This window comes from Ictidomys tridecemlineatus, chromosome 3 (genome assembly GCF_052094955.1).
Source record: "Ictidomys tridecemlineatus isolate mIctTri1 chromosome 3, mIctTri1.hap1, whole genome shotgun sequence".
NCBI classification, from domain to species: Eukaryota; Metazoa; Chordata; class Mammalia; order Rodentia; family Sciuridae; genus Ictidomys; species Ictidomys tridecemlineatus.
In genome coordinates, this window is record NC_135479.1 from 4,436,174 (window position 1) to 4,461,851 (window position 25,678).

Consider the following 25,678-nt stretch of genomic DNA (forward strand, 5'->3'; position numbering starts at 1 on the left):
CTCAGCTCTGCAGTCTCCAGTGAATTTCACACTCAGGAGGGACTCTGAAGCCAGGTGTGGTGGGGCCAACCTGCAATCCCAGTGACTTGGGAGGCTAAGGCAGGAGGACCGAGGTTAGGGGTCAGCCTCAGCAACTCAGTAAGGTCCTAAGCACCTGAGCAACTTAGTGAGACTGTCTTTTGTCTCAAAGTGAAAAATATAAAGGGCTGGCCTGTGTTCAATCCCCAGTACCAAGAGAGAGAGAGAGAGAGAGACAGACACTGAGACTCTTTGACAATAAGAAAGACACTCTTTTCTTAAACAGTTCACATTTATTATTGGTAACAATAAAAAAATCTTTTAAAGACTATCAGTATTGTATTACCAAGAGTGAGGTAATATGTTTACAAAACATTTAGGGAATTCTGATATGCAAATAATGGATTTAGGAAAGTGAATTAAGACACTAGTAATGGAAGGAAGAATCAACAGAATCATTGGAGCGTCAAAGGGAGATGACAGCAGCATTTCAAGAGCGGCATGGCATGAGACATCGAGAGACGCGCAGCTGCACAGGGAACCCTGTGCCCGATCCCTCACAAGACGAGGGGCCCCACGCTCCCGAGGGCCACCACGCTCCCGAGGGCCACGGGCACCGTGCAGTCCCATGCTGCTCTCAAGTCTCAGAGACACAGTCAGCTCTCTGGGGATAAAAGAGTTCCACTTCTGAACCAACTAAAAGGAACGCGTCTTCAGCCTGGGGTGGGGCATGGCTGCAAGTCAAATGCTCTAGAAACACCTCTGGGCACGTGTGGACGGGTGAGTGAAGCATTTTCTTGGCAGCTGTCAGCAAAATTGCCATCTGAGACAGAGAGACAGACAGAGACAGGAGAGAGACAGGGAGAGAGAGACAGGAAGAGAGAGAAGAGGGACCATCCTCAGGTCCTTGTAACTGGAGATGGGAAGCTCTGACAGCGCAGATGTGCTGGCCAGCCCTGCCATGCTCTGGGAACGAGGCTTCGGTGTCAGGGAGCTGCCTTACAGGGCAAGGGCAGGCGGGACCCGGGGGGTCTGCGTGTGCCTCAAGGTGCACAGGCACAGGAGCCAGAGGCCTCCTCTGGCCAGGAGCGGGGCAGTCAGTTTCTCCCAGGCTCACCCAACCTACTCATGGGGTGCACACTTGGCATCCACACAGCTATCTGGTCACATGGCCGCTCACCCAATGCCCAGGCTGAGTCAGAGCACCGCGATCTAGGACTGTGAAGGCTGTGTGGCGTGGTGCACATTTTAAAAACCCCTGCCACACAAAACACACATTGCACGTCTTCATCACACAACCAACCCTATGTGACTCCTGGACAGATTCATAAATAACGTGCCTTTCTCATCAAAAACTGGGGGAGCGGGGTAAGAGGGCAAAGCAGGCTTGGTAGTTGGAAATCAAAAAGAAAATGTAAAAAGCAAACCGATCTCATACTCGGATTTGCTCCCAAGGACTCCTTTGCGACTCAAACTGAGCTTCCAGCTGCCCACCTGCGCCATCACCCGGCTGCTGTGCGCACCCACAAGCACCTGCACACACATCCAGTTTCCACTTACAAACGCAAAGGGCTCCTACAGCCCCATGCCCTCCTCAAGTGACACTGCGGGAGCCTGCTAACAGCTAACACTCACTGCCACAGCTTTCAAACAGCAAATATGGCTGTTTCCAGAACACCCTCTAAAGAATGGCCAGAGCAGAAGTGGCCGAGCACAGCGAGCTGCTAGAGCACGCGGGAGGGGTGGCACTGAGCCCAGAGCACCCTCCCTGCAGTGGGAAGAGCGGCACCCAGAGGGAAAGGGAGAACACCTCCACCCAAGTTCACAGACAGAAAAATTCTACTCTGAAAAATATCGAAAGATTTGAAAAGGAGAGAGAGAAAGCAATGTTTAATGATGGTGGCATTTTCCCGGAGTTGCGGGCGCCCCCGAGAACCCCTCCTGAGCCACCAGCCCCACTCAAGAACAGCAGCAGGTCGGCCCTAGGACTAGGTGCTGCTACAGGCTGCCCGAGTCCTCCAGAGGAAAGGACTCGGGGGCTTCCACGGATCCACCGACCATCTCGACTAACAGGGAGCCACAAGGACTGCGGTGCAGCTTAGGGCAAGCAGCTGGGGGCTTCTGTTCCCTGGGAGAAGGTGGGCTTGGCTCTGAAGACGTCATGGGAAGTCATTCACTAGTGGACAAGGTGGAGCTTGTTGGAAAAATTTTTTGCATCAATATTTGAGACGAAGTCAATTTCTTATCTGGTAATATAAACCATTTTTCTTTCAAGAGAGCCCTTGCGCTCTGGTTTGATTTTGTGCACGCTGTGTATAAAATCTATGGCTATTGAGTTAAGGTCAGGGTCAGAGTTAAGACTACCTGTCGACAGTTCTGGGACGGCGTGGCTAGTTTACCATCTGGATGGCTAGAGCTACCTAGAGGGCGAGAGGAGGCTGCTCAACGTCGGTGGGCGGCCGGCACAGCTGGCTGTCGAGGCGCGGCCATCCCCTCCACACAGTGGACACAGGCTTCGCGGCACTACCTGGAAATCATGGAGCTGGAGTGAGACTGGCTGGAGGTGGTGGTGGCGGCGCTCAGCTGGGAAAAGCCACTGTGGCTGGACTCCAGGCTGGTCATCGAGCCTCTGCAGATGCAGGGAGGAGAAGAGGTGTGAGGACCCAGCCACAGGCACCCGCTGTCCACACTGCTGCGGGCTTCCCACCCATCCTGCTCTCTGCCCCCTCTATGCCGCCACCGCCCAGTCAGAGGGAATGGGCCATGAGTGTCCCATCCAGGGACAGCTTCCCCCGGCCCACACACAGCTGACACAACGCACAGGCAAAGGCTGCGTTTGCTGCCGCCCTGACACCCCTCGCCACAGCTGTGCAGTCAGAGCCAAGGAAGGGGCCCAGCACTGCCGGGGAGGCCCGGACCCACCATCCCTGCTGCACACAGCTGGCTCTGGGGCCTCTGCTGAGCCCCCTCACCCTCAAGGACGCCTGTGTGGGGAGGGAGCCCAGACCTGAAGTCCTCGGAGCCGATCACTTCTGTGTAGTACATCACTTTGCACTTGTGTGAGGACACCTGCAAGGAGGCCAGCACGTCGTCTACCCGGGGCAGGTTGGTAGCCGCACACGCCGGCATGCTGTGGAACTTCCACTGCAGGATGTAGAAGCCTGGCCACCTGGTCACATGAGAGCCCTGGAGCAGCAGGGGAAGCAGGATGAGGAGGACTCCTGACAAGCCCCATCCCACAGTGGGGCTGCCAAGTGCCGGGGCGCTGTCTCCCGGCCTCATGGGGACACGACAGCAGTCAGTGATCATCTGGGACAGGACTGGAGACCTGCGATCTGGATCACGATCAGGAAGGACTTCGAAAACATCCTTCCATCCACGATCAGGCCTGTCCCAAGGCCTCCAACAAGAGCTGGGAAGGCCACAGGAACTCCCCTCCCAACTGTCACCTTGCAAAATCCCATCTCTACTATGGATGGCCAGAGGCACCTGGAGGGCTGCCTAGACCGGAAAGTGGCACCCTTAAGGCTGAGGTGAGCCGCAGAGCATCTGGATGTAAACCAGCGTGCCTGGCCACCAGCAAGTGGCTCCCTAAGTTCTGCTCCTCTCTATGGTTCTCCTCTGACAAAGACAAGGGCAACCCCTCAAGTCCCATCCAGCGCATGTCATCTGAAGGCCAGCTGTGTGTGCATACACTTTCTCCTGCCAGACGGCCCTTCTGTGCAGGGGAGTCCTGGGCTGCCTACACCCTGCTTGGGTGGGAGCTCCCGCTCAGGGCCCGAGACCCACGGGGATTCCTGGGTCTTTCTGGCCTGGCAGCTAGGCACACCCTGCCCTCCACCAACAGCAGAGCCTCCAGGAGCCACCGGGGTGGGGCAAAGCAGGGACACCCACTGTCAAGGAGGACCCCGTGGAGCGTCACGAACACGTGACTTTACCTGCACACTTTCTCCTTCTTTGCAAATCAGGGGCGACTCCACCATGCTGTAGTCGCGGCCCAGCTGCCAGACCTTGTCTATGAGCTGCACGTTGTTCCCGCCTGGAGAGGTGATGCTGTGGGCCCCCAGGGAGTCCTTCTTGGGGGGCTGCGGAGACCTCTTGGAGTGATAGATATTAAAGACAATGTCGCCTTTGCACACATCAAAATCCCAAGTGATCACAGAAGCAGCATCCACAATCTGAATGAGAATCTGGAAAACAGGAGGGGGAGTGACTCAATCGCACGTGTGAGGCCCGCGCTTACAAGCCCTGCAGGGGCCTTCTGGCCCAGAGGTGTGAGCCAGGAAGGGGCAGGAGGGACAGGCAGGACTGACAGGCAGGCAGGGGTGGTGCCTTCACCCAGGTCACTCAGCCCTCCAGGGCCCGTTCCCTCTCGTTCTTCTTTCCCCAAAGGCTCCTGCTACACATCGTGGAGGTGAGCCACTGTGCCTCTATGACCTGCGTGTGCCCTCCAAAGATGCCCAACAGCATCTACAGACAGCTTTCTGAAAGACGGTCTTCCAACCTAAGACGGGACGCCTGGGGAACTGGACACAGGGGGCAGGGGCTGCTTGGGGCTGGGGAACAGCCAGGCCTGGAGAAGAGCAGGGGAGGCCTGGAAGGCACAGGCCACATGCAGGAGTGCAGCTGGAAGGAAGAGATGAGCCGTTAGGGGTGCCGAGTGCCATCCAAAACCCGGACTTCAACCTGCAGTGATAGTTCCCCAGCAGAGAGAGGTCAGCGTCAGTTTCAAAGACTAGTGGGGGAGGGGCATGGGAACCCAAAGCAGCTGGGCAGAGCTCTGCGTGGACTGGCCTCTGCGGCTCCCTCTGGAGGCCAGCTGTGCCCTTCAGCGCGGCCCCTCTGGAGACTGAGGAGCAGGCCCATGGAGCATGCCCTCCTCCTTGCTGCACAGGACACGCCGCTTCGCCCCGGGTGGTCCTGCCTTGGACTTGTGCCTCACTCATTCCCAAAGCAGAGCGCAGGTGTGGTAACAGGCCACTTCTAACAGGGACAAGCACAGCGCCACGCACCCTCAGATAGGGATCCATACAAATCACCTCAGGACAGTGTGAAAGGGGGCGCATCAGGCTTCCTCTGCCATTCAAATCACGGCTACAGCCTCCCTCATCGTCCACCCACCAGGGTCCGTCTGGTCAGCTGCTGGGAAGACATCAGCAACAATGACCAGCAGGTGGCTAAGCAGGGAGCTGCCATGGCAGAAGCAGTAAGGGTCAGCTCCTGGCCACCACCCTGGGCAGAGACAGCAGTCTCTTGACCCAGCACCCCTCGTGTGAAGTGCTGCCACCCAGCCAGGACCCAGGACCCAGGACCCAGGACCCAGGACCTTGTGCAGTGGCCCTCATACTCAGGTCACCTGCACTGTTACAGAAACGTGGGGACTTCATGCAGGGACACTCTGGCCTTTGCACCAGTGTGACAGCAAGAAGAGGAAACAGAGGCCGGCTGCTCCCTCCTCACTCCCTGCACTGACGGAACCGGCAGAGCTCTGAAGAAACTCCACCGAAGTGGACCACTCAAGGGAAGCCTGGTCAAGGTGACCACCGAGTAGCCAGCTCAGGGGTGAAAGCAGGATTCCGACAGGACCCACTTGTTCCCCATGTCTGTGTCAAGGCTCTCCAGCGAAACAGGGCAAGAAACCAGGCCCCCTTCAAGGCTTTGGCCACACAGTGGTTTTCCATCTGAGAGACCCGCTCTTCCACGTGGTCATTGACCAAGATAGACCATCAGGGACCTGAAGACCCAAGAGCAGAAAGACCAGCGGCTCTTCTAATGGGTGCCGGGCAGCGGGCAGCAGGGCTGGGGCAGCCCCTGGGGCGGCCCGGAAGGCATACCTCGTGAGGGGCTCCTTTGAACACGCTTGCAGACTGGTAGATGGTCTCGGTCCAGAGCTTCAGGTCTTCGTTTTCTAGCTCCTCCGCAGTCCTATACAGAGATTTGGGGACCAGTCCACCCTCTGGCACTTCACACTGGAAATGTAAACACAGCCATGAGACCTGTGCCCACAGCCCACAGCCCGAGCCCTTGTCCGCGCCCACCAACCTCCTGGGAATCTAGACAGAGCCCTGGCAAGGCCGAGGCAGGCCGTGCAGCCTGTGAGCTACTGTGGAAAACCACTGCAGTCCTGTGTTCTACTCTGAGTAAACACGAACAAGTTAAAGATGGTTACCACAGAATTCACGCTAATATGCAGGAGGTACTGGACTCAATTACTACAGCTGGTTTTTATAGGAATTAAAAGACTTTCTATTGCACTACAAAGGAAACACATTATGTTAAGAAAGTTTTATTCCCAAGAACTATAGTCATTATTTTTACATAAAGTCTTAACTGGAGCTGGTTATGCAGGTCACTGATAGAGCACCTGCCTAGCACGTATGAGGACTCGGTTCAATCCGCAACACCACAGAAAAGAAAAAAACAAAATAATCAAATTTATAGTCATTTACTACCAACGAACAAAGCTTCCTGTATAATCAAGGTCAAACGATCAGTCTATACCAACACCCGCTATCAATAAAGGAGAACTTGAATTTGCAAGAAACAGGCAGTGTCGTATTTGACAATGACAATTGATGAGTCCTTGTACAGCAGCTTCACCTGAGAGTTCATAAAATCCAAGTACTCCCCGACAGCAGCCCAGGGAGGCAACCATGCAGAGCAAACGCTCACACCCTCGGCCCGCAGTGCGAAGTGGAACTGTCCCCGCAAGGATGGCGTGTTAGAAAACACCAGGTGAAAGTGGGAACCCTTTGGCCTCTGAGACTGTCGTGTCGTCGCTGCTGGCCCTTCAGGCTCTGTGTTGTATTTTTATGGGGAAAAGCCTTTCAGAGAGCTCTGTACATCCCATTGAACCACTGAGTCCACTTGATCTTGAATGAGGATATGTAACCAGAAGAGTACAAATGCAGGCTAAGTCAACCCTTCTAAACACCTTTGAGTCCCTCCCCCTAGGTCTGGAAGGAGGATACCTTAAAGTGAAATGACAGACCAGGAGAATAGCAACAACATCTCAAGTAATCCCTCTGCTGCTCTTTTTGGCTCCCTGGCTGATGCCAAGCAGTTTGCAGCAATCCAAAAAGAGCAGCTGAAGCAGCAATCTGATGAACTCCCAGCTAGCCCAGATGATTCAGATAATAGTGTGTCAGAGAGCCTGGATGAATTTGATTACTCTGTGGCTGAGATCAGCCGCTCATTCCGGTCACAGCAAGAGATATGTGAGCAACTCAACATCAATCACATGATCCAAAGGATCTTCCTCATTACTCTGGATAACAGTGATCCTAGCTTGAAAAGTGGGAATGGCATCCCCAGCCGTTGTGTGTATTTGGAAGAAATGGCAGTAGAACTGGAAGATCAAGACTGGCTTGATATGAGCAACGTTGAGCAGGCCATCTTTGCTAGCTTATTACTTCAAGATCCAGGAAACCACTTGATTAACATGACTTCTTCTACAACATTAAATCTGTCTGCTGATCGAGATGCAGGAGAGAGGCACATTTTTTGTTACCTTTATTCCTGCTTCCAAAGAGCCAAGGAAGAGATTACCAAAGTCCCAGAGAACCTGCTACCCTTTCCAGTACAGTGCAGGAACCTCACTGTGTCAAATACCCGAACAGTTCTCCTCACCCCAGAGATCTATGTTGACCAAAACATCCATGAACAATTGGTAGATTTGATATTGGAAGCCATCCAAGGAGCCCATTTTGAAGATGTAACTGAATTTCTAGAAGAGGTCATTGAAGCCTTGATACTAGATGAGGAAGTTCGAACATTTCCTGAAGTCAAGATTCCAGTGTTTGATATTTTATTGGGCCGAATAAAAGATCTGGAGCTGTGCCAGATCCTGTTGTATGTATATCTAGATATTCTTCTCTATTTCACTAGGCAAAAGGATATGGCAAAGGTTTTTGTAGAGTACATTCAACCAAAGGACCCTAGCAATGGGCAGATGTACCAGAAGACCTTGCTGGGAGTCATTCTGAATATCTCCTGCTTATTAAAGACTCCGGGTGTGGCAGAAAATCATGGCTACTTCTTGAATCCATCTCGGTCCAGTCCTCAGTAGATCAAAGTACAGGAGGCCAACATCCATCAGTTCATGGCTCAGTTCCATGAAAAGATCTACCAGATGCTGAAGAACTTACTCCAGCTCTCTCCAGAAACCAAACACTGTATCTTATCCTGGCTGGGAAACTGTTTGCATGCAAATGCAGGCCGCACCAAGACTTGGGCCAATCAGATGCCAGAAATCTTCTTCCAGATGTATGCCTCGGATGCCTTCTTTCTGAATCTGGGTGCTGCTCTCCTGAAGCTATGCCAGCCATTTTGCAAACCCAAGTCCTCTCGGCTTCTCACCTTTAATCCTACTTACTGTGCTCTGAAAGAGTTGAATGATGAAGAACGAAAAATAAAAAATGTACACATGAGAGGTTTGGACAAAGAAACCTGTTTGATCCCAGCTGTGCAGGAGCCAAAGTTTCCCCAGAACTACAACCTTGTAACAGAGAACCTTGCACTGACAGAGTATACCTTGTACTTGGGATTTCACAGGTTGCATGATCAGATGGTAAAAATCAACCAAAATCTGCATCGGCTACAGGTTGCCTGGAGGGATGCTCAGCAGAGTTCTAGCCCTGCTGCTGACAACCTCCGTAAACAGTTTGAATGACTGATGACCATCTATCTTTCAACCAAGACTGCCATGACTGAGCCACAGATGCTACAAAACTGCCCAAATTTGCAGGTGTCCATGGCTGTTCTGCTGGTTCAACTGGCTATAGGCAATGAGGGCTCACAGCCAATAGAGCTAACTTTTCCTTTGCCAGATGGCTACAGCTCTTTGGCTTATGTGCCAGAATTTTTTGCAGATAAACTCGGTGATTTCCTCATTTTTCTCCGCCACTTTGCCGATGACATCTTGGAGACATCAGTAGATTCCTTGGAGCATGTCCTTCACTTTATCACCATTTTCACTGGGAGCATAGAAAGAATGAAGAATCCTCACTTAAGGGCTAAACTAGCTGAGGTGTTGGAAGCAGTGCTGCCCCACCTGGATCAGACCCCAAATTCCTTGGTATCCAGTGTGTTCCACCGGAAGCGTGTGTTCTGCAACTTTCCACATGCACCCCAACTTGCAGAAGCTCTAATCAAGGTTTTTGTGGACATCGAGTTTACAGGAGACCCCCATCAATTTGAACAGAAGTTTAATGTATCCCATGTATCCCATCCTAAGATACATGTGGGGAACAGATACGTATCGGGAGAGCATTAAGGATTTGGCTGACTATGCCTCTAAGAATTTAGAAGCTATGAACCCTCCACTTTTCCTCCGCTTTCTTAACCTGCTAATGAATGATGCCATCTTCCTTTTGGATGAAGCTATTCAGTATCTGAGCAAGATAAAGATCCAGCAGATTGAGAAGGACTGAGGTGAATGGGATAGTCTGACCCCAGAAGCTCACCGAGAGAAAGAGGCTGGCCTGCAGATGTTTGGGCAGTTGGCATGTTTTCATAACATCATGTCCAATGAAACAATTGGTACACTTGCCTTCCTAACATCAGAAATCAAATCACTTTTCATGCATCCTTTTCTGGCTGAGCGCATCATCTCTATGCTGAACTACTTCCTGCAGCACCTGGTTGGGCCCAAGATGGGTGCCTTAAAAGTCAAGGACTTCAGTGAATTTGACTTCAAACCCCAGCAGCTTGTATCAGATATCTGCACTATCTACTTAAATCTTGGGGATGAGGAGAATTTCTGTGCCACTGTGCCCAAGGATGGACGTTCCTATTCCCCAACTCTCTTTGCACAGACAGTTCGAGTCCTGAAGAAAATAAATAAGCCTGGGAATATGATTGTGGCTTTTGGTAATCTGGCAGAGAAAATCAAGTCTCTTGCAGACCTCCAACAACAAGAAGAGGAGACCTATGCAGATGCCTGTGGTGAGTTCCTGGATCCTGTCCTGAGCACACTGATGTCTGACCCTGTGGTGCTGCCGTCCTCCAGAGTCACTGTGGAGAGGTCCACCATTGCCAGACATGTGCTCAGTGACCAAACAGATCCTTTTAACCGCAGTCCCCTCACCATGGACCAGATCCGGCCAAACACTGAACTAAAAGAAAAAATCCAACGGTGGCTTGCAGAGAGGAAACAGCAGCAAAAGGAGCAACAGAATAAATACTGTGAACTAAGCAAACCAAAAACCAACCCCAGAGTGTAGATAAACAATTGGTTTCTTTTTTTCTAGTTCTGTTCCTTTCCTTTTTCTTTCTTTCTTTCCTCCTTTTCTTTTTTTTTTTTTTTCATCTTCTTTATTAAATTTGAGAACTGCTTTTGCTCAAATTATGATAATTAAGATTTCTGAGAATTTGTCAGTGCTCCCCTGGCTTGCAGGAAATTATACTTCTTATAATCAACCAGTGATTATAAATCACTAATTTTCAGCCTTTTTTCTCTATTCCTATTTTCCTACCTTATTAGTTCAACTGCTAAAACTTCCCTCCACTTTACTATTTTTCTCCCCAAGTACTGTCCAGACATTTTTAGTGAGCAGTACTTTTTAAGTCTACAGTGTCACGTATAACCAGAAAATCCTGCATTATCCTGCAAATTTACTAGTCCTCATGATCTGGACTTAAGCCCTTATACTTGTTATAGCTCTATGATGTTACAAAACAACCTTTCACATAAAAGCAGATACCTTGAAAAAAAAAAAAAAGAAAAAAGAAAACACCAGGTGACCGGTGGTGAGACACCCTCTAGGCCCAGGAGCGCTCCCCTCCGACAACCAGGCTGAGTGGCTGCCCGGGAGGCATGTGGGGTCCCACAAGGCTCAATAAGATGGACATCTCAATAAGATGGACTCTCAGCACTGTGAGTGCGTTGGGCATGGACAGGCTACAAAGGCAGGTGCTACCTGCCAAGAGTCTGATACCCGACTCCACCTACTTTTGTTTTGTTTGGGCACCAGGTACTGAACCCAAGGGTGCTTCAGCATGGTGCCCTTTTTGTTTTTTATTTTAGGCTGGCCTCAAACTTGAGATCCTCCTGCCTCAGCCTCCCGAGTCTCTGGGATTACAGGGCACACCACTATGCCTGACTACAAGATGGTTAGCTTTTCATGATGAAAGCAGTTTGTAGGTTTCCACAAACCTGACCCCATGGTTTGATCTCAGGGGCACCTGCTAAGTTACATCCTGCAACTTACTTGCTCTTTGCACTGTGGTGTGATGGTGCCTGCAGCTTCCTTAAAATGGAACTGATGAGCTGAGAGCTAAACTCTTGGGTTTCCTAAAGTCCTCTAACCATTGAGAAGGATTCCCTCAACAGCTCAATTCCTTAGCTAAAGGAGTCAAACCCAGAGTGTGCACATCTCAAGGGGTAGCTTTAGTGTGAAGGTGCCCAGAGACCCTTGCTCTGATGACAGCCTTGATCCCTTGCTCACTTCAGCAGCCACAGAGCCCACAGATCCAATCCCACGGAGTTCCTCCAGCCCCAGCTTTCTTAGGCCTCCCCTGGGCAACTGCAGGCTCCAGGCCTCCAGAGTCCTGCTCCTTTGGCTCCTGATTATCCAGCACCTTATTTTTTTAAAACCCCAAACTTACATAAAGGAGAACCACTTCCTTTAATTTTCCACTTCGAAAGTGTTATCCTGGGTTACGTAATTGTCAAGCAAGAACTGCTCTTGAAAGCTGATTCAGTGTTGCTTTGACTGCTCGTTTTGTTGGTGGTGCTGAGGATGAAACCCAGGCTCTTCTGCATGCCAGGTAAGTGCTCTAGCCCTGAGCCACGCTGTCAGCCCCGAGTCCCTGTTTGCTTTTCTGGTACTGGGGATTAAACCCAGGGATACTTAACCACTGAGCTACACCTCCAGACACTTTTTAAAATTTTTATTTTGCTTAGTTTTTTATTTTGAGACAGGTCTCACAAAGTTGATGGGGCTGGCTTTGACCTTGTGATCCTCCTGCCTCAGCCTCCTGAGCTGCTCAGCCACTGTGCCCCACCGAATCAATGCTGTATTAGTATTGTTTAAAAAACTAAAACAGTTACAAGATCTGATTCACTCACGGCTGTGTTAATAAAGCAAGCTATTCTTACAATAGATTCTAAAAGATTCCCATTAGAATTTCACGTGAAGAAATGTGTTACCAACAATTATCTGAATGGCTCTCCTCAGTTCAACCTCAGGTCAAAGGTGACAGGCAAAAATCAAGAAATCCAAACTAAAGGTTCTGAAGTCATCTGTGCAAACCAATACCACTCTTCTAACGTCCTCAGTACAAACGTGTGCCTCTTTCCTCATACGTACCATGCACTCCCCGCTCAGGAAATCTGGAATGATCTCTCTGTCGATGTAGTCCAGCAAGCCGCCGGGGCCCTGGTAGTCATTTCCTGCGTAAATGAGGAACTTCCTTCTGGTGTTGTCGTCAATGAATGGACTGACCTGTGAGGAGCCAGAGGCCGGGCTGTTTGATTTGCTGTCTGGTTTTCAAAGAGCAAAAGTCTGACATGGGGCTCTGTCAGGTCCGTCTGCACAGCATTAGGACAGTCAGAAACATTTTGCTTTTTCTCCCCTTTAACAACATCTGAGTTTCACTCTGCATCTTACTTTGCTTTTTCCCACCTAGTTGAGACTCCAGGACACAGACATGCAGCGAGTGCACAAATATCTGCCTTCTAGAAGGTTAACGGTCACTGCAGAACATCACACAAACCCACCAGTGTCCAGAGAACAGGGAAGACCCTGGGTGCCCGGAGGATGAGAAGGCGGCCCAGCGTCTCTGGGTAATTGGCCTCCACCACTTCGATGATTCGCAGCAGGGCTTTGACGCCAGGTCTCCACAGGTGGCGCATGTTCAGCCCTTCCAGGTCCACCAGGCAGGTCCAGGAACTGCAGATGGTACAGAGATGTGTTTTATTCAATAGACAGCATACTTGGCAAACTGGGTCCTATATTCAATGTTTTTCTTTCAATATTATAAAACAGTTGTTTATAGTCATTTCCAAACATACATCAGGTTTTTTTGTCTGGTTTTTCCATTTTTAGGCAACACGGGCATTGACTACAGGGGTGCTTTACTGCTAAGCTACACCCCCCAGCCCTTTAAAATTTTTAAAAATTTAGAGACAGGGCCTCACTGAGTTGCCCAGGCTGGCCTCAAACTTGTAATCCTCCTACCTCAGCCTCCCACATCACTGGGATTACAGGCACACACCACCATGCCTGGCTTATCACCAGTTTTAAGAATTACGGTGTTATGAACTCTATTCACATCTACTTACATAAAACACATAGGCTCAATGTGGTAGGACCCACCCTGAACTATCAAAGCCATCAATGAATGGCTGACAGCATATAAAAGCCTCTCTCAGATATGCTCAGTGACTAGCAAGCAAGACTTAAAGCTCCATCCCGACACTCTGTGCCTCTCCCCAGGGCACACATCTGACACTGTAACCCACACTTGGCGTTTGCACTGCAATAAGCTATTCCACAACAAATGTTCACTGAGTCCAGCGCCTTCTGAGGGGCTGAGAGGCAGCAGTGAACACGCACCCTTGCAAACCCTGCCCCAGGGAACAGACACTCTGGAGGAGCCACCCCCACCCGTCCATGTGCCCACCTTGGCGTCCCTGCACACTTTCACCCCACCTGACAAAGCCTGGAAGCCAGCTCAGGAACACAGGAGCGTTTGGGAGAATGGGGGTCGAAACAAACAAGCAAAGGGAGCTATGCTCCTGGGCTCCCGAGGACCTCAAGGCCCACTGCCCAGGCCAACCCACGGGGCCTGCTGGGATGCCCTGACAGCCGGGCCTAGGGGGCAAGGAGCACCAAGCCTGCAGCTGTCCCTCTCATTGCTTTCTAGTTTTGAAACTCCCTGGAAAACAGTGAACTACCAGACTTCGGTCCTAAATACCAACTAGAAATATGAACTCCACATTGTCAATAAGCCCAAAGAAGAGCGCACATCTCCCACCCACCTGATGGGCCGGCCGAAGACCTTCGTGTTCTCTTCACAACGCCTCAGGCCCTCTTCGTTTATGGAGAGAACCTGTCACGGAGGGCATGGAGACGGGGCAGGTCAAGACTCGCCCACTGGGCACACCACAGGGGAGCAGGCAGGGTGCCCACAGAGCATCCTGGCAGTCGTACTGGCTGAGCACAGCCCGACAAGGACAACCATCTGCTCTCAGGAGAGAGCAGACGCCATCCTCTGTGGCAAAGGGAGAGTCGTGCCACCGAGGGTTGGGCTCAGGGAGCCGCCACTCTGGGACGGGTCTTCAGAACATTGAACTGGACGGCAGGAGAGAGGGAGCTGGGCGCGTCCGAACAGCCCCAGGCAGCCCAGGACAGCCCTTCAAGTTGGGGTGACAAATGCTCCCTCGGAAGAAGTCCCTCTGTATCTGCACTTGTGCACAGCACAGATGACCACAGCCGGGAGCACGGACAGGAACCCACAGAAGGCCAGCAGCAGAGTGTGAGGGGGGTCTGTCTGCTCTAGACACCCGGCGACTCCGCAGAGGACCCCGCAGTTAAAACATCTGCAGGACGTTTGTGTGCTCCTCTGAGCTCTCTGCATACGTCAGGCTCTCCTTTCTAACTGCAAGAGCAAAGCACCCAGGGCAGGGGGCGCAGCATGGGACGCAGGGCAAGGCCAGCAGCAGCCAGGACTTACGTATCGCAGCAGGGCTTCCTCGCCCAGGGCTCGTACCAAGCCCTTGGTGTCCATCTGCCCCAGCCTGAGCACGTAGAGAGGCCGTCCGTCTGCAGGGGAGGAAGCAATCAGAGGGTCCCTGTGTGGGGCACGGGGCACAGGACAGCCCCGGGACCCCTGGCTCCGGGCTGGAGGTGGTGCAGCTGAAGAGCACCTACTGGGAGCAAGGCTGTGGGCTGCACCCCAGCTCCGCAAACAGGACTCCTGGGAAGCAGGAGAGCTCTGGAGTGTTCTGATAGACCCAAGCTCTCCCCTCTGCTAAGCAGCAGCTGGCTTCAGTGTGGGACAGGGGTGGGGTTGGCATCCAACATTTCCCCCAAAAGTCACAAAAGAAAAAGCCAAATAATGGTGCAGCTTAGCAGAGCCTGGAGATGGTGCTGCAGGGAGGAGGGCCAAGCCCAAGCCCAGCCTGTCTTGCGCAATAGCCGTCAGGCTGGGTTGCTTCGCTTGCACACAGGGCTTAGCAAGAGCCCAGAGGAGACTTCTGAATGCCTAGGATTTTTCTACAAATTCAGTTCAAGTCTCCTTTCTCAGAAAAATAAGCCTTTTTAATTTCATAAGTTTCCAATAAATTAATAAGATTTTTACAAGTCAGTCTTCCTCAATTTCCACTGAAATCCAAGAAAAATGGGAACATTCTGGACACCAATCAGCACACGCTGGCTCTGTCTCCATAACCTACAGATCTAACGGAGGGAGCCTGAGAGGAACCTAACTCATCCCACAACCCTGTCATCGCCAGCCACACAGGGGAAGATGATCCCAGGGCCAGAGTGTATGCAGCGGCCGGCACCTCTCAGAGTGCCGCCCTGTGGTTGAAGGGAGAGCAACAGGATCGTCCTGCAGGGAGGCAGCGTCTGCCAGGGTCCTCTCGGGGTTGACCTTGCCTTTAGGGAACAGCTGGTTCCACATCTGTTTACTAAGCCAAGAAGTTTTCTGTGACCCCAAATCTTATAGAAAAGCAAGTTTACAAAAAGTTTGTACCAACACTTTTTCAGGTGGTGCTGGAGGACTGAAGCCAGTGTTCTGCCGCTGAGTTGCAGCCACAGCCCTTTCTTTTTTCTTTTCTTTTGCAGCAATCTTGCTAAGTTAGTGAGTCTGGCCTTGAACTTGCAATCCTTCTGCCTCAGTCTGCGGAGCAGCTGGGATCACAGGTGCGTCCCACCATACCTGGGTCCCTCTTCCAACATTTATATGGGACACATCTGTCCATGTCTTACTACAAAACTTTTTAACCTTTTAAGGTTCCAGTCATGTAGTGAAATAAATACAAATGTTTCCAGTTACAACCAATAAAGCTACAGTTACTTTGAAGAAAAACAATTTGGGTGCAGTGGCACACCAGTGACTTGGGAGGTTGAGGCAGGAAGATCACAAGTTCGAGGCTGGCCTCAGCAGGTTAGTGAGGGATTGTCTCAAAATAAAAAGGGCTGAAGATGTGGCTCAGTGGAAAAGCCATTGGGTTCAATCCCTAATACTAGTAAATAAATAGCCAATTAGAAAAACAAGACAGACTGGAGTATTATAGTTCTGAAAGGACTTGTTCAGAGACAGAAGAGGAAGCCAGTTCCACAGCAGTCCCTGCAGCCCCCCTCCAATGACTGTGATTCAATTCTGTCCAACCATCAACCTGCAGCCCAGGAGGAAAGAGCATCGTAAGACAAGGCCGGCACTCCCGCGGGGGCCAGTATGCAAAGGGACGGCCACCCCCACTCTGAGTGTTGTGTCTCTGGTCTACTTGCTCCTGAGAGAAACCGCAGTTCTCTATTATTCTGATATGGAGGCCTGGCTGGACATGTTACAGCTACTGGAAGGCGTAAGTCATTAAATCCTTTTTATTAGCACAGTGCTGCTGAAGACACTCTGTCACCAACATTTGAGTTTTGGAGCTTTTTAAAATATTTTTCTTGTAGATGGTCACGATATCTTTTTATGTTTTCTTATTTTTACATGGGGCTGAGGATCAACCCAGTGCCTCACACGTGTGAGCAAGGCACTCCACCACTGAGCCACAGCCTGAGCCCAACGTTTGAGTTTTTAATATGACAAAACAGGCTCCACAGAGCTGAGAATGGAAGTAAAGTCACCGTCCCAGGGCAACTCCAGGAAGGAGCCAAAACCACTGCCCTCCCTCAGCTGCCCAGGTGGGACAGGAGTGTGCTGGAGGGTCTCACCAGCTGGCTCACACTGGAAAGCGCTTCCAGGTCCCAGGAGAGGAGGGCGATGCCTTGCAGGCCCCTGGCTCTCTGCGGAGCTCCCGGATGCCCCACGGGGAGACAAGATGGCAACAGACGGGGAGACGCAGTGCCACCCACCTTTGTCGTGATGGTGCCATCCTCCCGCGTAGTAATCCTGAAGCACCTGGGGTGGGGTCCAGGTGTCCAGGATGTAGTCCACCTGGTGCTGCTTCCGCCATGTTAAGGACTGACACATGATCTCTCTGGCCTTGTCGATGTTAAAATCCCGAGCGCGTAGGAACCGAAGAATATGTTCATCCTTTGGGATCTGGGAGAAGAAAAGATGCTTTTAGGACTGTTAAGAGTTGCCCAGCCTCAAAATGTCAGTTTTTAAAATGACTGGGGTGTGATGCAGTGGTACAACACTCCTGGGTCCAACCCCAGGACTGGGGGTCTGGGGGAAGGTTTGTTGTTGCTAAGAGACCAGGACTCAAACTCCATCTCTTCTAACAGTAACCTGCACCTTCATGCTGTTTAGAACGAGCTGCTGCTGGGGCAGGGAGCAGCTCAGTGGTATAGCACTGCCCAGCGTGTGAGGCCCTGGGTTTGCTCTCCACCACCGAAAAAAAAATAAAATTAGCTATTCCCAGAAAAATCTTGGCCTGATGTTTAATTAAAAAAAAAAAAAATCAGTATCTGATTTTTCTAGTGATCTTCCTAAAGCACCCTTTCAGTCTGGGCAATGTGAAGACACAATGTCTGAAAACACAGGCAACAGTTCCAAGCTATGTGACGGCATACCATTGTGCCCTGTGCGCTTCTGCATGGAGATTCTACTAGAAGTTGGAATGAAACCATGCTGGGATTGGCAGTGTGGGGGTGCTGGTGACATGCAGGAACCTTCTCAAGACCCTGTCAATCAGCCTGGTCACCTGAATAAAGAAGAAGGCTGAGTCCAGGATCTGAGTCTCATTTGGACCAGGTCTCTTCTCTCTGTGGCCACCTGTTCACTAATGCAGGTAGCCAGACCATCCAGAGACCATGAGGAGAGTGGGAGCAAGAGTCTGCATGGAATCCCACCTTGGCACATAATCAAAGCACAGGGTGCAGTGATTTGGCATCATCTTCACTTGGAAAGCAGCACAGGCACATGGAAGCGGTGAAGAATGTGGGAACACACCTATAATCCCAGCACCTTGGGGGGGCTGAGGCAGGAGGATCACAAGTTGGAGGCCAGCCTCAGCAACTTATGAAGACCCTGCCTCAAAATAAAAAATAAAAGGGGGCTGGGGATGTGGCTCAGTGGAAGAGCACCCCTAGGTTGAATATCCTGTATCTAATAAACAAACAGGAATATGGTGCTGAAACCACATGGTCTTGGTTCAAATCTTGGCCCCACTGTTTCCTAGCTTAAGACCTTGAGCAGGCTACTTAACTTCTCCATGCCTTGGTTTCTGGACCTTCTGAAAGAAGGAGATGATGGAACAGCACCCACCTCTAGACCTGTTGGGAAGACTACACGAAGAGCTAAAAGCATGTCTAACACACGGTCACCAGACACCAACAGCAGCTGTTTTCCTAATGACTGGTGTTAAAAAGCTCTCGGGGGCTGAGGCTATAGCTCAGTGGCAAAGCGCTTGCCTAGCATGCATAAGGCACTGGTTCAATCCTCAGCACTACATCAAAATTAATAAATAAAATAAAGGCATTCTGTCCATCTACAACTATTTAAAAAAAAAAAACTCTCATGCAACCAGGTCTGACAGAATTAGAGACTGGAAAAACTGTGTGCAGGTGCCTGCTTCCTGCACTGGGCCACTAAGTAACCTTTATGCTTGCTACATAAACTTGTTATTAAAAGCAAATTTCTTATGTGGCTACAATTTCACATAAAACTTCAGAATTAAAGCTCAAACATTTCTAATCTTGGATAAAACTCTGACCTCCTTCCGAATCTTTTCAAAATTTAAAATGCATGGCTATCTGGAACATCATGCTACTCTGCCACTTGATGACCGACTATTTCTGAGCAGACCATCTCAGCAACAGCGCACAGAGCAGCAGCCATGCACACGAGGAAGGGCAGCCCAACCTGCTGCCGGGCACGTGGGCTCCAGCTGGCGACACTCCCGTGGGGATGACCTCTCCAGCTGCCGCAGGACCAGAGATGGCAGGCCGCACAGCCTGGGGGCCAACACTCACCTTGCCCTTGTGGGTCTCCTGGAGCCACTGGCGAAGCCTGATAAGGCAGCTCTCCTGGAGTGGGGTCAGGTCACCCAGATACCTCTTGATGTAATCGGCATCGAGTTTGTCTGCAACGGGAACCACATGGCACCATTTGCAAAGACGAACTCTGTTCCTGAGGCTCTCGTTGCCCAATGGTGTCAGGTGGGGCTAGAGTCTTGGGGTGAAGGAGACTACAGAGAGGACACATTTAAAGCAACCACCCTGGAGAATTTCAGTGACGTCTTTAAGACACCACAGAACCAGAGGTGAGCCTGCTGACTCAGCTACCTTTCCCTGATTACCATTGAATTACCTTAATTCAAATAGCCACAATGCCACTCATGACATCACCATGACTAGAGAAGACATTCAATGACTGGTTTAATTCAAAGTGACAAAGCCCTTCCATGATATAAAATTATGAAATGAAACAACCAAGCAGATCTAAATCTTCGTTAAGGATCCAGCTACTGTGTTCAGGAACACAGTTTCTCCAGATAAGGTACCACTGGACAGATGAGATAGCAAAATAAGTACAACAAAAAAATATTCACAAGGTGAAAAATAAAACATATCCCCAAATCATCCCCACTCCCAGCAAACTGTTGAAAGTCAACAAATGGCACAGTTAGCTGCCAACAGAATGTATGCAAAGCCGAGTATGGCGGCACTCGCCTGTAATCCCAACAGCTCAAGAGGCTGAGGGAGGAGGATCACAAGGAGCCCTGTGCCCCAAGTTCAAGGCCAGCCTCAGCAACTTGGAGAGGCCTTGTCTCTAAAATAAAAAAGGGCTGGGGTGTGGCTCAGTGATAAAGTGCCTGGTACAAAACAAAAGTATGAAAAGATACTGATATCTTAATGAACTTTCTGAATGGCAGAACATTCTTGTCTTTTCTTATTTTCCTGTGTTTTCTGAACTCTTAACAATGGGCATTACTCTCAGCACATGCCAAGTGGAGCAGTGGCTAAGCAGTCCCTGAGCCCGTCCACCTGGGCAGTCTCAGCCTGGACCAACTCCCTGTGCCCCAGGCAGGTCATGTCTCTGCCTCAGTTAATGTGAACACAGGGAGCATCTTCAGCTTTTCCCACCCAGAGGGAGCCATAATGGCGTGAGCAGCCTCCACTCAGTGCCTGGACAGTCCCTGGCACCTGAGCGAGTGAGGTGTCCCGCGGTGGGAGTTCTAGGAGAAAGCACTGATGGCTCATGCTAGGAGCCACTGCAAAAGTATTACATTCATATGGAAATTGGGCTCCTACTGTTCACCTAGGCCCATTTGGGGACTCAAGTTACAAGACTCCCGGAGAGTTCCCATTGGTTGGGGAAGGATGGTAGGAGGGTGTTCCGGGGGAAGTGGAGCGAGCCGCCCCCCCCCCCCCCCCCCCCCGTGTCCGGTAGGGACACACGTGTGTGTGGACCGGCTTGTTAGGGGGACGCACACGGCCTCTCACAAAATAAAACTTTGTTTCAGTTCCATTTGGCTTGTGTTTTTGTGCTCAGCCGGGTTGCAGGATCGCAAGCCGGCGTGCACTGACAGCGACCCGCGAAAGCGCCCAGCAGGAAGGCGGCAGGTGAAAACAGCAGCGGGCAGGAGCGGAGCCAAGGCTCACGCGGCCCCCGCCGTCCAGCCTGCAGCAGGCTCACCTCAGGCACCTGCAACTAATCCGAAACATCTTTTGGTCCCAATAAGAACATAACCAGAAATAACCTTTTCTGCCCATTAAAAACAAAAACTAAGAAAAAAAAAATCATATGAATGTATCACATAAGCTATAGGACAAGGAAACGAGACCAGAAACAACAAATGGCCTTCCTTCTCCACGTGGTGCTGTGTGTCCCAAGGAAACAGGAACAGGAAGAGCAGTAGAGAGGAAAGGCCCCACACGACTCCTGGTCTAGCCGTAAGAATGGAGCCTTCTTCAGACCCACCATCAGGGGTTCCCACCGTGGGCTCAGGGGTCCCTCCAGGGTTGCTGAGGGCCTCTCCATTCAGCCCCTCCTTGAGGGCAGCCTCTGGGACCACAACAGCCGTGGATGCCACCTGACTCTTGCTGGACGAGGACGTCTCTGAAGAGGGCCCGATGGAAGGCGGGGTCCAGCGCGGCACGAAGGTGATGCCCTCTTCTTCAAGCTGACGAAGGTAGTACTCAATGATTTCCTTCCCCTTAGGAGGAGACCAAGGTTAAGGTGAGTGCAGAGTCAATACTTCAATTATTTGTCCCTTACCAATTTGTGAGGTAACTACCAAAAACTGAGGGCTGAGATATAGCTTGGAGGTAGCATGCCCAAAACTAATCTAGAACACTGATCTATCAGACACACTTGTACTGAACACAATTCTAACACAGTATCCGAAAACACAACCACCTTCGAGAGCCCCCCCACCCCCCACCACAGCTTTAAAACCACGACCCAAGCTCCCAGAGAGTGAGTGGCAGCACCTGAGGAGGTCCACGGAGCCCTGCCTGGCCACCTGCCAAGAATCCCCTCAACCCAAAGAACTTTCCATCAGCAGACCCACAGTGGAACCCAGGGGTGCGACCACCTCACCCTAACTTCCCATGTTCCCACAATTCCAAGCAGAGAACGTGGTGTCCAGGAGTGACCCGCCTGTACCTCCTTCACTCCACCAGGAGCCAGCACCGCCAGCCCGTGGGGCTAAACAGAAGGCCCAGGGCAGGGTGGAAGCACATTTCTACCCCCGAGTGACCCGCTCCCGGCCTTCCAGAGGACTAGCTCAGACACCTCAGGAGACTGCTGCCCTCCCTTTCCCATGAAGTCCCAGAGACTCACTTTTTTAATGTTGCTGGTATATTGTTTCATGGCGATTTTTTCCACTGTACTTTCAAAACCAAAGAAAGATTTGATATCTAAACTCGCAGACTGTTCAAAACAGGTCCAGTCTTCGTTCTCTGGGTGAACCTGCGGGTGAAGAGAAGGCCTGCTGTGTGCGGCAGCGAGGCCTGGTCTGCTCCCCTCTGCCAGCGACCAGAAGGAGCAGTTCTCTTACAACAGAGCTACTCCCATGGAGACAGCACAAGGAGGGTTACAGAGGGCTGGACCGCCCAGGGCCACTCGAACTCCAAGGCCACTTGGAGTGGCCTGAGAGGAGCGCTCCGTCCTCCCCTGCCCAGTCCCTCACCTCCCTACACACAGACTCTCTCCCATTAGGAATGAAGGAAAGACCCTTCCGTGTCACTGACAGCCTCACGAGGAGACAGACGGCCGGCCACGAGCCTTGGACAGAAAGGTGAGGAACTTCCAACTGCTGGAAGACCAGGGCCATGGGGAAAGCGTGGAGCGGGTTAAGGGGACCGGGGAGGGCTGCAGGCCGCGCTGTCGACTGGCCACTGGGAACAGGGATCTGGGATCTGGGCAAACCTGAAGGAGGGCTGGGGAAGTCCTCGGGAGGCTGGGGAGCAGCAAGCATGCTGGCAGCCATGTACAAGGACAGAGGGACCCAAGACACGTGAATGAGGGGGAACCGGCCCTCCTAGGCCACGGCAAGCACTCGTGCTTTTCTCTGAGGGTCATGTGGAAGTACTGGGTTGTGAGCTCAGTGATAAAACTTGACAATCCTAAAACAGATCACTGTGGGTTCAGCATTAAGGTTACACTGGAGGTGGCTAAGGCGGCAGCAGACACACCACGCAGGAGGCCACTCTAATGACCTAGTGAGAGCAGCTCTCAAAGCAGGGTGGTCGGCAGTGAAGGTGACAGCCGACGTGTGCTCCCAGCTCTAATCTCAAACACACACACCATCTTGCTCTTCAGAATGCATTTCTCAAGTAGCAGAGCATGGCAGTGGAATGACTTGGCTATGACTGCCACCACAGTGCAATCCTGCCTGCAGGAAGCCACACCTGATCCCCTTCAGAACTGCTAACAGGAAATATATGGCAAAGAACTACCCCAGGACAAAGAGGCACGCCGTTCCAGCGATGGCTGACCACCTTTGGAAGCCGTGCCCCTGGGCCTCCCAGCTGGTGAGCTCCGCCCAGGGTTGTGCACTCACGGTGTAGCAGCAGTGCTCGTTAATGATGACCCGATTGGAAAACGTTTCATTATGGGCCTCAATGTGCAGAGTGCGCTCCCGAGAATTGAGAGAGTTTTTCTGGACAAAATAAACATAATCAACTCCTGCAATCTTTAAAAAAGAAATAAAGAGAAAAGGGTTTATTATTAACACCACTGTGACAGAAGCTGGAAACATAAATTCTCTATCTCTGGGACCAATGCCTTCCGGCAGGCCTGGGCACTTACCTTCTTCAACAGCCGGGGTGCGTCTATGTCCAGCTTGCAGCGCCTTTCAATGACGTGAATGGCCCCGTCTTCGCTCTTGAATTCATTCACAGTGTCACTGTCCACAAACATGGGAATCAGCGGACAGGTAGGGAACCTCCTTTCATAGGCCTATGGATAAAAACAAACCAAAAAAAAGGGAGAGGAAGTGAATGAAGTCCCATCTTCAGTCTCTCCTTGCCCGAAAGGGAAGGAGTGCTCAACCTCAGCACGTGCCCACAGAAGGTGCCACAGCTGGGCTGGTCACCTGCAGCTTTCACTAACCTGGAAAAGACGTCCGCAGTCTGGTGAGATGTCGATTCTGTCCACATAGATACAGGCTAAACATGATTTCTACCAAAATTCTAGCAAATATACTTTGGAGCCTCAGGTAAGATTATTTTACAACTTACATGGAAAAGCGAAGGAACTAGAGTACATGCTTAGTAAGCTAAAATGATTACTGGAAAATGAATGAACTGGAGGGACTCCGGCCCCGGGTCTTTAGGCTTACATGTAGCTATGATTACACAGCAGTTACATAGTATTGATGGACAGACACACAGCTCCATGGGACAGAACCCAGAACTAGACTCAAACAAATATACACAAATGATGTTTCCCTTTTTCTTTTTCTTTTTGTGGTGCTGGGGATGGAACCCACGGCCCTGCGCATGCTAATCATGCACAAAACCTTGACTTAAACCTTGACCTAAACCTCACATCTTATGTACAAATTAACCCAAAATAGGACTGCTCATCTAGCATGCTGAAAGCCTTGGTTATGATCCCAGCACTGCAAAAACAGAAGACAAATGAACAGAAACCAAGATAAACCATAGACTTAAGCAAAACATAAAACTATGCACCCAAAATCAATCTGTAAAAGGAAAAATTTACTTCATCAAAATCAAAGACTTTTGCTTTCCTACAGTCCCTGGTTAAGAGGAAGATAAAACAAGTCACAGACAGAAACTACTCACAGTCCACGTTCTCTGGAAAAGAGAACACACAGAACACACAGAACCCAACTAACGCAGTGAGCTGCACAGCAACGCGCACAGTCAGCACCGCTTACCCGAGAATGGCCGGGGCAACCTGCAAGGTCCTGCTCAGAGGCAGGAAGGGGGTTAAGATGGTAATTTTTAAAAACTCAACAGTTAGAAAATAAGCCACAGACATCTCACCAAAGAGCACACATACAGGTAAAGAGATGGTCAATCGAGCAATGAGCTATCACAGAAACTCATACTGAAGCCACAGGAGGTCTCGCCACAGATCTACCAGAATGACAAAACACAGCCCACCACGTGCTGGTAAGATGTGGAGAGACAGCTCCCAGACACTGCCGGCAAGAATGAAAAATGGTGTCACCAGGAAACAGCTGGGTACTTTCTTAGCACCAAACAGGCAGCTGCCACACAGCCGGGGCCAGCACCACCCTCCTGGGCATCTGTCCCAGAGGAACAAAGGCCACGTGCACAGACCCTCCAGGCAGCTGGACTCCCAACAACCCAACCTACAATCAACCCAGGGTCCTCCACCGAGTAAATACTGGGCAACCTACAACCACAGCCCACTGCTGGCCATGGAAAGGGCTGAGCCACTGTCCACGCAATGACCTAGACGATCCCCAGGAAACTACGCTGGGCAAGGACAGTTCCATGCTGCGGTCCCATTCACTAACACTCCTGGAAAGACAAAATTAAAGAGACCAGGATCAGACTTTCAGTTGCCAGGGTTCAGAAGAGATGTAGGTGTGGCTGCAGGACGTCAGCACCCTGACCACAATGCTGTATTCCTATATTCCCAAGATGTCGCCACAGGGGACATGGGTGAAGACTGGGCAGGATTCTTCCATGTTATTTTTTGTGACAATATACTATTAATATACTGTGATTTACAAGTATCTCAAAATAAAATGTAAGACTTGCTACATAATTTGGGACGACATTTGGAAAATGCACTGAACCAGCAGATTTAGTTTACTCCGCAGCAATCTACAAAGATCCCTGAGCTAGAGACACTGCTGGGAAGCACAGCTAACCCAGGTGTCCCAGCCCAGGTACATGGCACAGATGCCACAGGATGCAGGGAGCAGTCTAGCCATAGATGGCCCAGGATCTCCTCTGCTGTCCCCACCCATGAAGGAGGAAAAGCAGGGTAATGATGGTGTCCAGGTGACAGATGCCATTCCTCTGTGGGACTGGACTAAAAATGGGAGGATAGGTTCTGTGACTTCCCATCTTAAATTCATCAC

The 25,678-nt window shown here is 50.9% G+C and overlaps 1 protein-coding gene, 1 long non-coding RNA gene and 1 pseudogene across 6 annotated transcripts in view; 2 read left to right on the plus strand and 1 right to left on the minus strand.

Moving 5' to 3' along the window:
- Positions 1-291: 291 nt before the first annotated feature.
- The window catches only part of Sec14l1 (SEC14 like lipid binding 1), a 52,970-nt gene continuing 27,583 nt past the window's right edge, over positions 292-25,678 (minus strand). For 4 of the 5 annotated variants that reach the window (XM_078041593.1, XM_078041592.1, XM_078041588.1 and 1 more), the window contains 14 exons: positions 23,401-23,550; positions 23,153-23,284; positions 21,931-22,059; positions 21,067-21,301; positions 19,116-19,225; positions 17,052-17,241; positions 14,698-14,786; positions 14,003-14,073; positions 12,740-12,911; positions 12,330-12,464; positions 5,853-5,987; positions 3,957-4,208; positions 3,026-3,204; positions 292-2,647 (listed from right to left, as the gene is read on the minus strand). In XM_078041593.1, the coding sequence (XP_077897719.1) occupies positions 2,542-2,647; positions 3,026-3,204; positions 3,957-4,208; positions 5,853-5,987; positions 12,330-12,464; positions 12,740-12,911; positions 14,003-14,073; positions 14,698-14,786; positions 17,052-17,241; positions 19,116-19,225; positions 21,067-21,301; positions 21,931-22,059; positions 23,153-23,284; positions 23,401-23,511 (2,046 nt within the window). In that variant the 5' untranslated portion in view covers positions 23,512-23,550 and the 3' untranslated portion in view covers positions 292-2,541. The remainder of the gene's footprint in view (positions 2,648-3,025; positions 3,205-3,956; positions 4,209-5,852; positions 5,988-12,329; positions 12,465-12,739; positions 12,912-14,002; positions 14,074-14,697; positions 14,787-17,051; positions 17,242-19,115; positions 19,226-21,066; positions 21,302-21,930; positions 22,060-23,152; positions 23,285-23,400; positions 23,551-25,678) is intronic. The other variant, XM_078041590.1, reaches the window with a different exon arrangement.
- LOC101970846 (ubiquitin conjugation factor E4 A pseudogene) lies at positions 6,747-10,737 on the plus strand (annotated as a pseudogene).
- Positions 22,053-24,293, plus strand: LOC144375955 (uncharacterized). Its single transcript, XR_013435878.1, has 2 exons — positions 22,053-22,387; positions 22,912-24,293. It is a non-coding gene; the product is annotated as an uncharacterized LOC144375955 (long non-coding RNA).